This window comes from Diabrotica virgifera, chromosome 8 (assembly GCF_917563875.1).
Source record: "Diabrotica virgifera virgifera chromosome 8, PGI_DIABVI_V3a".
Classification (NCBI taxonomy): domain Eukaryota; kingdom Metazoa; phylum Arthropoda; class Insecta; order Coleoptera; family Chrysomelidae; genus Diabrotica; species Diabrotica virgifera.
This window is the reverse complement of record NC_065450.1, coordinates 139,009,361-139,022,531: the sequence shown is the minus strand read 5'-3', so window position 1 is coordinate 139,022,531 and position 13,171 is coordinate 139,009,361. Positions and strand designations below refer to the sequence as shown.

The 13,171-nt window shown below is 33.9% G+C and overlaps 2 protein-coding genes across 2 annotated transcripts in view; one reads left to right on the top strand and one right to left on the bottom strand.

Moving 5' to 3' along the window:
* Nucleotides 1–823, bottom strand: part of LOC126889375 (ubiquitin-conjugating enzyme E2 G2) — a 12,093-nt gene extending 11,270 nt beyond the window's left edge. The window contains exons 1-3 of the mRNA XM_050657628.1: nt 579–823; nt 332–413; nt 161–279 (exon numbers count right to left, since the gene is read on the bottom strand). Of these exons, the coding sequence (XP_050513585.1) occupies nt 161–279; nt 332–413; nt 579–621 (244 nt within the window). The 5' untranslated portion in view covers nt 622–823. The remainder of the gene's footprint in view (nt 1–160; nt 280–331; nt 414–578) is intronic.
* Nucleotides 824–11,188: 10,365 nt separating this feature from the next.
* The window catches only part of LOC126889374 (glutathione S-transferase 1-like), an 85,268-nt gene continuing 83,285 nt past the window's right edge, over nt 11,189–13,171 (top strand). Inside the window, exon 1 of the mRNA XM_050657627.1 lies at nt 11,189–11,475. Coding sequence (XP_050513584.1) covers nt 11,335–11,475 — 141 coding nt within the window. The 5' untranslated portion in view covers nt 11,189–11,334. The remainder of the gene's footprint in view (nt 11,476–13,171) is intronic.

The window sequence follows — 13,171 nt, the reverse complement described above, 5'->3', positions numbered from 1 at the left end:
TGAATGATGACTCTATTTCGATCATGAATTTACTATAACGCTATTTCGATAAAACTTAAAAAATGCAATTAAAGTAATGAAAACTCATAGCACAGCTCGGATAACCAGGATACTACTGTATAATATTTTTTAAATCATTGTGATTTATAGTTTTACTTACTATTTGGATGAAACATTTCACAGGTAAATTGCATCTTTGGTGGACTTAAGGGATAGTCAGGAGGAAAAATAAGTTTTGCCGGAAACACTCCTCCTTCAAAACAAGTACCTTCCGGACCTCTGAAACATCTTTCATTAGAAATAAACATATGATTGTACTTGATTTTCTTACGTGATTAGTGCTTCCCATTCAAAAAAGTTTTCTTCATTAATTGGACCGGCTATTATACCTTCAGGTGGATTCAGTGTTAACTCTATAAATATTATTTTTATTTAGAAGAATTATATACATTAGCTGCATGAATATTTATTCAAAGATTGTCTTACACACATTTAACTTTAAATGAAAATTTGACATGATCCTTTCTATTCTAAATAATAATAAAAACTTATTGTATTACAATAATTAAAATACAAACGTTTATATTCTGCCATAAGTCTTCGCAGTGCAGATCCTGCCATAATTGAAATATTTATGAGTTTATTACAATATTAATATTAAATTGAAGATTAAACTTATAACGTGAAAAAATTATGTTATGTTGTTGTGGCTATTTGGCAGTTGGCTGTCACTGTCACTGTCACTAGTGTCACTTCAGAATGTCCGTATAGTATTTTTGCTACAAAAATAAGCTTATGTCATTCAAGATTTCCGATGTCAGACATCATTGCCAAAACATTACAATACATTTTGTAGGACTTTTCATCATGGTCAAGCCTTATTACTTGCCAGAGATATTTTCCTTTGTTCTTGTTTACTGTACAAATAATATTTATAATTGAATCAGTCATTTCGAAAACAACTCATGTAATATACTGGGTTGGGATAAAGTATGGAACCAAGAAAATATCTTTGAAACGAAAAGAACAATATTTATGAAACTTTGCATGCAAGTACAGTGACGCAAAAGGCATCTGTTGCCATATTTTTTGTTACTATTCCACTTCCAGTTTCACCGGAAATACCCCTAACTTATTTAATTTAAATGGGACACCCTATATATTTTTGCGGATTTTAAAAGAACTTGTTATTTTTAATTCATACATACCAAATTTGGTAGACAAAATTTGTTAAAAAGTGTCTGTAGATAATTTTTTGTATTAATACAACGTAATAGGAAATAAACGAGTACCATCTATTGGCTCCGTGCGTCTCCCCTCTACTTACAGCCACGAGCCACGTGACACGCTGTCAGATTTTGTAAGGACGTTTTAACATTGAGTGTTATGGGATTATTTTGTTAAACTTGAATATTTTATTTTGTAGTGATAATAACCGAATAAAATTGTTAGAATTCATTAGTTATTAATTTATACTGTAATTTATAGTGCAACAAAAATATTTTCTTTTTCGTTAATAAAGATTTATTGACATAAACTGCGATAGTGAGGTTATGTATACAAAATCAAACTGATAATTAATATTGGAAAGTGAAGAATTTATATCAGATTAAGTGCGTTTTTATTTTCTGTTTATTTTAATACATAATATCACTAGCGTGACACGGCATTTTTTTTAAATATCTCATTTAAACATACACGAAGCGTCCTGATAAAATTTCAAAAAACCGCCACCATGAGCAGGTCGGTCGATTTTGCTTTGACACTTTGTTAACGCTCGGAGCGAATACTGTAGACTAAAATTGTCTTTTACATGCACTGCATGACTTATTTGAATTTAGTATAGTAGGTAAAACTGTTAAGGCGGAGATACATATGCGCTCTGCGCGGTGTGCGAGCCGCTCGCGCGCAGCATGTTCGTCAGATTAGTACGTGTTTTCAAGTGGTGCACAAACGGCTCGCACACGGCGCACCACGATCTAAATTCTGTCGGTTTTTCAACAAACGCTTTGATGGTTCGCAATACGTATTTGGACGGGTTTGCGAGTGGTTTGTTGGTTTTGGCGCGCATGAGTTGAATATTTGTTAGTAATGGAATGGTCGGAACTGTAGGAAATATCTAACTTATTGATGTTTACCGTGGAAAATCATTATTGTGGGATCCTCAATAAAGAACCATATAATTTAGAAACAACTTAAATCCGATCTGAACGGAAATAGAAGATGAAATAAAAAAATGTACATGCGGACCTTTTTAAAAAATGTCAGTTCATTGTTGTACTAAAAATAACGTGTATTAAAAACAAGATTTACTATTTTATTTGGGCATAAGCCACAATTCGAGTTTGAAATCAAGTTTATTTGACCTTTCACTTCGGAAATAGTTATCAATATCAAAAAAATATTCATAAGCAGATATATATTATGTGTCACCGGAAAGCGAAATAGGTAACGCACGACTTGGAGAACCCATAGTTTTCTAACTTCGTGTCTGGTGAAGCAACGCAGTTGAAACAAGCGGATATATTATAATTATGTCACCGGAAAGCGAAAAAGGTAAGGCACAACTTGGAAGACCCAATAGTTTTCTAACTTCGCTTCTGGTGAACCAACAGAGTTGGAACAAGCAGATATATTATAATTGGGTCACCGGAAAGCCAAAAAGGTAACGCACAACTTGGAAGACCCAATAGTTTTCTAACTTCGCTTCTGGTGAAGCAACGGAGTTGGAACAAGTATATATGTTACAATTGTGTCGTCGGGAAGCGAAAAAGGTAACGCACATCTTGGAAGAGCCTATAGTTTCCTAACTTCGCTTCTGGTGAAGCAACTGAGTTGGAACAAGCAGATATATTATAATTGGGTCACCGGAAAGCCAAAAAGGTAACGCACAACTTGGAAGACCCAATAGTTTTCTAACTTCGCTTCTGGTGAAGCAACTGAGTTGGAACAAGCAGATATATTATAATTGGGTCACCGGAAAGCCAAAAAGGTAACGCACAACTTGGAAGACCCAATAGTTTTCTAACTTCGCTTCTGGTGAAGCAACGGAGTTGGAACAAGTATATATGTTACAATTGTGTCGTCGGGAAGCGAAAAAGGTAACGCACATCTTGGAAGAGCCTATAGTTTCCTAACTTCGCTTCTGGTGAAGCAACTGAGTTGGAACAAGCAGATATATTATAATTGGGTCACCGGAAAGCCAAAAAGGTAACGCACAACTTGGAAGGCCCAATAGTTTTCTAACTTCGCTTCTGGTGAAGCAACGGAGTTGGAACAAGCAGATATATTATAATTGGGTCATCGGAAAGTCAAAAAGGTAACGCACAATTTGGAAGACCCAATAGTTTTCTAACTTCACTTCTGGTGAAGCAACGGAGTTAAAACACGCAGATATATTATAATTGGGTCACCGGAAAACGAAAAAGGTAACGCACAACTTGGAAGAGCCTATAGTTTCCTAACTTCGCTTCTGGTGAAGCAACTGAGTTGCAACAAGCAGATATATTATAATTGAGTCACCGGAAAGCCAAAAAGGTAACGCACAACTTGGAAGACCCAATAGTTTTCTAACTTCGCTTCTGGTGAAGCAACGGAGTTGGAACAAGCAGATATATTATAATTGGGTCACCGGAAAGCCAAAAAGGTACTATTGGACCTATTGGGTTGTGATTATTAGGTAGTAAAACCAAAAAAGTTAAGTAAAATTTTCCATTTTAGTGGGGACTTCCCATTTTGTAATTTAATTTTCCATTTCCAACAATCTTTTTACCGATTATAGCGCCATCTATCCATAATTCAAAAAAATGTTTCAAATAAAAATTGTTTATTTTTATACAAACAATCCAAATCTGCAATAAGAAACGGGGTCTACCATTTAAGATTTTAAAGTAACCCCCCACCTCACCTCCGTGGGGCGTCGTGTTTGGAACCATTCGATAGATTTTTCAAAAATATTGATAAGTATTTTGCAGTTTTTCGATATGATGTTTATTTTGCGAAAGATCGCGGGATTTGTATTTAAAATTTTAAATTTACCCCCCACCCCTCTCCTTGGGGTTCAAGTTTGGTATTTTTCGATAGATTTTTGAAAAATATTGAACACGTAGTTTTTAGTTTTTCAATCTGACGTTCATTTCGCGAAATATTCGCTTTTTTTTGTGAAACTTTTTGACTCACCCATTTCCGTAGCCCCGCTCAAATCGTCATATTTTTTAAATATAGACTCTTTTGCATGTACTTAACTTACCTTATCTTAATCTGACAATTTCGAGTATTTTTAAGGATAGATTTTTTTTCGGGCCCCCTGAACGAACTCCCCTGTGTTAAGAGCCAATATATGGTGGAGGTACATCTGCAGGGTACCACGTTTCTCCCCATATGATAATCTGACGCGCTCGAGTAACTGCAAAAATCCCCGCTTGGGCTCCCCTACCATTATATTTGTGTTGCCGGGAAGCGAAAAAGGTAGTTCCCGAAATGTTCCCAAACTGTGGCTTATTCCACATAAAATAGTAAATTGCATAAGATGACACAAGAAAATAGTTTCAGAACAATACCAAAATAAGATGTAGTAGAAGTACAGGACAGAGACATGATTATCTACAATTACTAAACGTTCGTAAGTTTCCTCTGGATCGTCAAAATGAAAAATTTTAACGAACAATAACCGCGCCACGAACGCGCGGCGCACACACGGCGCGGAGTTCGCGGCGCGGATATCTGTCTCCGCCTTTAGGTACTGAACTAACTGACAGAAATAAGTTGTATTAAAAATGGTTGATTTAAGTGGAAAAGATCGCATTGAAATATTAATGATAATAGGTTATGGTGAATTTTCATTTTTTGGAAGTGAATTTTCCAAATCCATGGATTGGACGTAGAGGATTCATAGAGTGGCCCGTTCGTTCTCCGGACCTTAACCCGCTAGATTTTTTTCTTTGGGTTATCTAAAATTACGTGTTTACGTTAGGCGACCAACATGCTTGCAGGATTTGAGACAAAGAATAATAATTGATGAATGTGAACTAATACGTGGAGAAATCTAACGCAAATAAATTAACCTATTTTTTAACTTTAAAGAGATTTACTTCTTGTTTTAATAGTTTTTTCTTCCAAACTTGGTATGTATGAATTAAAAATAACCAGTTCTTTTAAAATCTGCAAAAATATACAGGGTGTCCCATTTAAACTAAATAAGTTAAGGGTATTTCCGGTGAAACCGGAAGTGAAGTAGTAACAAAAAATATGGCATCAGATGCCTTTTCCGTCACTGTACTTGCATGCAAAGTTTCATAAATATATATTGTTCTTTTCGTTTAAAAAATATTTGCTTGGTTCCATACTTTATCCCAACTCTGTATAATTTTTTCAGGAAACGTAATAATATATTATTCAACAAGCATGTAATCGTCATTACATGCGAGTAGAATACTATACTTTTTCTACTACCATGTTAATTTTAATTATTAAAAAAATATAATTATCAACTACTCGAGATTAAAATTAAAATTTACACAAATAAATTTTGTTTACCAATAGTACACGGTTGAAAAGGTAATTGGTTGCCTACTATACTGGCAAATGCTGTCTTATGTATTGTAAAAAATACAACAAGAAATAGTCGTTCAAGTTATATTCGTTCCCGAAAATTTATAAGCACAAATTTGTATCTAGGTACTTACTGTCATTGTCATAAATAGAAAATGGCTATTATCGGTGGACGTAATATATAAAGTTATAATGTACATTTATATTATAATTTTTTTTTCTTTTTTATTATTCTTATATTCCTATAATTTCTTTTTTATTTCAAACCCCAAAGACGCTTATTGTTAGAATTTTTATAACTAACAGATTGCTGAATAAACGTTTCAAAAAAAAAATATTATAATATAATAATATAACTATATAATACATATTATGTTAATATATACAGTGATGAGCGCACTGAACTATATAATACATATTATGTTAATATATACAGTGATGAGCGCACTAATAACCGGCAAAATAAAGCAAAAGATGGAAACATGATACATTGTGAAATAAAAAGAGATGAAACTAGTGGAGTTGTGAGATTAAGCTACAAAAACCTATAAATTTACATCCCACTTATTGTTTCCCACCTTTAAACGTATCGGACGAGTGACGAGTTTGGCAACTGCCATTGTGACAGTGACAGTTTTAGTTGACATATTCTTCTGATACGTCTAAAGGTGGGAAACAATAAATGGAATATAAGTTTATAGGTTTTTATCGCTAAATCTCCCATCTCCACTAGTCTTATTTCTTTTTATCTCACAACTTGATATGTTTTCCATCTTTTGCGTTAATTGGCCGGTTATTAGCGCGCTCATCACGGTATACTATCATGTCTGTGTATTATGTAAAATTGTAAATTTTACTCTTGATGTAGGTACAAGGCCTGTAGAGCATATTAAACAAATAAATTTATTTTTGAGTGTACCACGGTGTGGATATAAAAAGCTATTTGCTCTTGGAAAAATCACTCAACGGAAAAATCGACGGAAAAAGGGGAATTGGTAGGAAGACATATTCATGGCTCCGAAACCTTTGTTAATGGACTGGCTTATCAGCAGATCAACAATTATCACATGCCGCACAAGATCGAGGACGATATCGGCAAATTGTCATGGAAGCTACCCACGCCTAAAATTTGGGCACGATACTTGAAGAAGAAGATTTGCTCTTGACGAAAATGTGTGTGAATCATTCGATTATCACACTTAAAATAACTATTTTATCGGCAATTATATGACTAGTAGATCCGGTACAATACTTAACTAATTAGTAGAAAAATGTATAAAGAAAGGTCAAACAACATAATTTTATTGGAAAACAAAACCTTTTTTAAGTGTGCGTGTCTAAATTTTATACTACATTTTAAATTTAAGTTTAGTAGCAAAGTCTTTTCACAACTTTGAAAAATGCATATAGGGTGTCCCAAAATTTACATAAGATAGAGTTATGTATGGGACAGCACATTAGGCAAATGACCTTCATGGTTTTGCTGGCATATACGTACTATTTTGTCGAAATTTTCCATAAATATTTTGCATTAATGTGACTGAATTTCATTGATGCAGCGTTGCATTTTCTGCTTCAATGCAAGGGTGGCATACATCTTTGACTTCAAATAACTCCATAAAATCCCATAAAACTCCATAAAAATCTAATGGTGTTAAATCACACGATCTAGGGGGCAGTGGCGTACTGAGCATGGTTCCGCGGGTTCCGCGGAACCAGGGCCCGGGCCCCGCTGGAGCCCGCTCTAACCCGATTTTTGCTCCTTTTTTTTCTAATTTGATGGGAACGTTTTGAACTACACAAGTGTACACTAGAAAATGTAACTGCGTAATAAATTTTTATTTTTGTGTAGGTACAATACTTATAAATAAAAACGAAGAATCAGGGCTATTTTACCACTAAGCCCTTGAGGCCCCTTCCTCGGAGCCGCATTTTAATGGGGCCCGAACATATCATCAAAAGAAAATTTTTATTGCAAATTTTTCAAATTATTTCTTTTTACGAACAGGAAATGATATACATGAAATGAGCAATAAGAGTAATATTCTTATATTCATAAATCATAAAACATTCTTATCATAAAACTGCAATAAGGGTAGGTAGATTGCCTTGTCGGCAATAAGCAAATTTATTAGACGCCACTCCGAAGGATTAACAAGAGGTAAAATTAATAGTAATAGGTATTGTCACGTTTTGTCATAATATTGATTCACAATGAACTTTTAAATTTAGTAGTTATAATAGTTAGCTTTTGATGCCGTTTTCTGCAAATATAAAGTATTGCTTGCTCGTGTTATTTTTCAGTCCTGTGATTTTTAGGTTAGTTGAATAATTAATCTATCCATTAATCATTTAGTCGTTTTATTAAATTTCTTAAAAAACTTATTTTTCTTTACTAAGTAATCGTTTCGTTATTATCATTAGTTACAAACATTTAAGTGGCAGTGAAAAACGAAAAAATCAAAAATTAAGACAACAAGAACAAAGAATTAAGAGAACAAAAAAATATGCAATATTACTTGTGAGATAAAAAGGTTCTTGTGAGGTAAAAAGGGATAAACCTAGTAGAGAGAGGTATTAAATTTTGCGATAGTAACTTAAAAATTGACGTTACATTGATTGTTTCCCACCTTTAGACGTATCGGACGAGTTTGAGAAATGCCACTGTCACAGTGATAGTTTTATGACATACTCCTCTGATACGTCTAAAGGTGGGAAACAATCAATATAATGTCAATGTATATGTTACTATCGCTAATTTTAACACCTCTACTAGTTTTATTTCTTTTTATCTCACAATTTAATATGCTTTCCATCTTTTGCGCTATTTTGCTGGTTATTAGCGCGCTCATCACTGTATATTTAACACAATATAACTTTATAAAATAAACCCAATATAAGTTATAAATTCCAATAAATACAGCAAATACGCTAATGTCACTGTGTCATTGAAAATGATGAACGTCAAAATATTCATAGTAAACAAGATATAAAAGTAAAACATGCAGTAATCGCCACCCTACTAGATACATAGAAACATTGAGCTATTACAGTCCTGGACCCTTCACTTGTTGCAATGTTTATTTTTATGTCTAGTGACGTTTAGAATGTCAGACCTCAACAACCTCCGAGGCTTTTAAAAATAATAAGCCATACGGAGGCCAAAACTATAGGAAGATGAGGGAATTTTACATTTTGTAATTTACGTCCCACCTGATCAGCGTGGTAAAATCTTCAACGAGAAGGTTTCCTACGTAATCCAAATAGAGTAAATAAATTAAACATTAAAAATGTATAAACATTTTTAATTTAGTTTCAACGCGAATACGAAACAGCATTATATTCTAGTTCAATCAGAGAGTGCAGCAAGCGTCTATACCGGTTTCGGGACTTTTTTGCTCCTCGTCAGTAGACACATATGTTCTTCTCTCTGACTGAACCAGAACACTCCGACGCGTGCAGTCTCGGATTGCAACGAACGAAGTGGCTGGGATGCCGTAGCGACATCTGCTAAGAAACAGACTAAGTTTTTAATCTAATCATAAATAAAACGATATTAAAATACCATTCCACATCCCATCAGATTGAAAACAGCGAGAACCTTCTCTGGTAACAACCTCGGAGGCTTTTTAAAATTACAAGCCATACGGATGCCAAGACTATAGGGAGATGAGGGAATTTTACATTTTGTAATTCAGGAATAAATATAAGTTGAAGATAATTATTTATACAGGCTGTCCAAAAAATTCTTTTTGGGTTCAATTAATTGACACAAAAAAAAATGTATGTAATTTATTTAATTCAACATACATTTTACTGCTGTCAGAAAATATAAAAACAATGTTTATTTTATAAATAATATTGTTTTCGCATAAATTCCATGTTAAATTCTGCCACTCACATTCCTCATGGCAGTTTGAACATTGAATTTAATTTAAGCGAAAAGTAATGTTTATCTATGAAATAAACATTTTTTTCTGTTTTCTGACATCAGTAAAATGTATTTTGAATTAAATAAATTATATACATTCTTCTTTTTTTTTTAAGTCAAAAGGCAGATATCGAACACTGAATTTAATTAAATCTTGCCCAAGTATACTTTCGCTCACAAGAGCATCCTCAGGGGCATTTCGTCAATAAAAAGAAGGTATCCTCGAATGTCATTTTATTAATAAATAATTTTGGTGGCAAACTTAAATTAACATCTAACTAAACACTGAACAAGGGACAAAACAGATAAATTAAATTGCCAGTAGGTTCTACATTTTACAATATGGAGGCAGAATAGGCAGAAAAAGTATACTTGGGCAAGATTTAATTAAATTCAGTGCTCGATATCTGCCTTTTGACTTTAAAATTCATTTATTCGAGCATTCAACCATTTCCTAATTTTAATTCTTCTTTTTGTCTCAATTAATTTAATTAAAACGTTTTTGGGCACCCTGTATAAATAATTACGTTAATAGGGGGTTGTGAATTGCAACTTTTTAGAATTCGCTCGCTTTGTCTTCACTGCAGCATCCATCTGGCTTGCAAATTTTAAACGCCTTGGAGGTGTTACCAGGGAAATGGACCAATAAGTTTTAAATTTAAAAATCTTTTAGTAATATTTTTAATATTTTTCAATATTATTAATGTTGCTATTAGGATTGAAAACTTTACCTTTCAATTGCCAGATGACGTTAGTCACCTAATCCATACACGTCAGTTGCAGTGTGGGGATAAACTTTCATGGTTTGGTCACTTCGAGCAGAGTTTTCAGCAGGCCTACGCCTCTCCGATGATGACTCCAATAAGAGTCGAAAATCGTCGATTCAGAGTGCTGGACTGCGCTTCCTGTTCTAAGTGAAAAATAAGATTGTTTTGCCTTCGCATTGCAACTAAATAAAAATGGAATACATTTTTATTTGTTTTTTATTAGTATTACTCCTATAGAGTAACTAGGTCCATTTTCCGTTTGAATTTTACCAAGCTGCAGACGAAGGTTGTGAATTGTAACTTTTTGGAATTCCCTCCCTTTGTCTTCACTGCAGCATCCATCTGGCTTGCAAATTTTAGAAGCCTTGGAGGTGTTACCAGGGAAATGGACCAATAAGTTTTCAATTTGAAAACCTAACTTTACCTTTCAATTGCCAGATGACGCTAGTCACCTAATCCATACACGTCAGTTGCACTGTGGGGATAAACTTTCATGGTTTGGTCACTTCGAGCAGAAAGCAGCAGGCCTACGCCTCTCCGATGATGACTCCAATAAGAGTCGAAAATCGTCGATTCAGAGTGCTGGACTGCGCTTCCTGTTCTAAGTGAAAAATAATATTGTTTTGCCTTCGTATTGCAACTGAATAAAAATGGTTTTATTCATTTTTATTTGAATTACGTTAATGTTCATATTATCTACTGAATAGAGAATTGAATTCTCTTTCTAATGAGCTAGCATGCGACCCCTATTCTCATTAAAGAAATCATCAGTTACGTCATCACGCCCAGATGGATCGACCTGTTTCAAAATCGCTAATTCATGAAATAATGAATTTATTCGATTTGGCTTGGTCACACTGTATAAATAGGAGCATAATAATTGTACGAGTAGATAAAGAAAATCGTTGGCAACGACGCTATACAAACAAACCACTTTATGATCGCTTATTTTAAAAACAATTTACACGATTAATTTCCCCTCCAACAATTGTATTCAATATATCTGCTGTTATCGCGTACAGAGAAATAAGACTGCTATGTTCTCTCAGTTATTGCGCTCATTTTCAACTTAAAGGTTCGTTGAAGATGGCTCCCACTTTGTACCTGATCACAGCCAGTCCTGCTGTAAGGTCGGTAACTCTATGTGCCAAGGCTCTCAATGTAGAACTTAACGAGAAACAAGTTAATCTTCTTGCTGGAGAACACCTTTCACCAGAATTTCTCAAGGTAATCTTTTCTTTTTTTTGTCACAATAAGGGCTATTAATAATGTAACTTTCACAATATTTTCTCTCGTTACGTTTACAGATATTCATAACAAAAATATGTATCTAATGAGTTTTAAATGTGTTTCTTGTTATTGCTCTTATTTTACCGGTGTTTTTAATATACCTATTATATAAACATGTTTTTAGAGGATCTTTTTCTTTTATCTTCTGGATTTATGTTGATTTTAGTTCAAATTATTTGTTTTCTGATTTGTTGAGTACATAATTATATGGATAAGTTTTTAATCGTTGGTGCTGAGTGCCTTTATACATTAAGAGCACAGGCGCAAAATTTCGGGCCAATGCTTTTTAAATGCATTCATTTTTTTCGAATCCTGAGAAAACTAATTAATATTTTTTAAAAATTTAAACGCAGAATGAAAGACTAAATTATTACCGAGGGCCGAAAGTCCCTTAGAATAAATAAACAGTTTATTTTGAATGAGATATTTGAAATTGAAAAACACACTCAATTTTCTCTTAGTTTTTCACCCCCGTAACTTATATTAAAATAAACATTATATAAGTTTTTAGGAACTTTCGGCCCTCGGTACAGGGGCGTAACAGAAGCCCCCGCAGCGTGAAGCTTGCGGGGGACCTCAATCGATCAGGGGCCCCATCTTGTCGTTTGATATTATGTAAAAATCTGTTATAGGTATATGATTTTACTTTGTGTGTTTGAATTTAAAAACGTAAATTTCTAAATAGGCGAGTGCATCATCTCATATCTAGAAACTTATTCCTTTCCGGTCTCACGAACTTTTATGGTGACGACAATAAACCATAATGCTTTGTACGTGACTATTGAAAGATTTTAGAATTGCAATTTGCCGAATTTTAGAACAATATTTCTAAATCTAGAAATGGGTTTTCTCTTTAATCTTTACCTACGTTTAGTATTTCGATACAATTATCCAGAGGCGTAACAGAGGCCCCACGCCCTAAGCTTACTAAGCTTATGGGGGCACCAATATGTTAAGGGCCCCAATTTGCCGTCTAATATATGTAAAAATGTGTTGTTATATTATTTGCATACACAGATACGTTTTTTAAGCAGTGCAGTATTGAAAATGAAGTTTCAGTAAGTGACAGTTTTTGAGTGAAATTATCAACGTCACGACGGACGTATTTGCTTGACAATTTGGATTTAGGTTCTAGTACACTCCACTTTAAAGTTGGACTTCCAGGAGGGGGTGACACCCCTCCTTGGGGTGAAAAGCATAGGTACGTTTAGTCCGGAAATGCAGAAATTGTCTAGTAAAGAAACTTTTGTTCTATAAAATTTCTTTATCTATTTTAATACTTTTCAAGTCATTTGCGAATAAAAATGTTTATTTTTTAACAAAAAAACTACGTTTTCAGACGGGTTTTTCGCAAATAACTCAAAAATAAGTATTTATCGAATTAAATATTAGATATCGAAATAGTTCTTTATGAAACAGTTCGTGAAGTATACTTTTTGCGAACGCACGCGATGTTTAGAGCACGAGCGACAGCGGAGGAGCGAGTGCTTTACATCGCGTAAGTTCGCGAAAAGTACTTCACACACAGTTTCATACAATATTTTATCTACCATAAACAAATAAAAAAACTAAATCTTCGTCACTGAAATTCATTTCTATTCTACAATTTTTAGAACTTTGACATTTAGACATT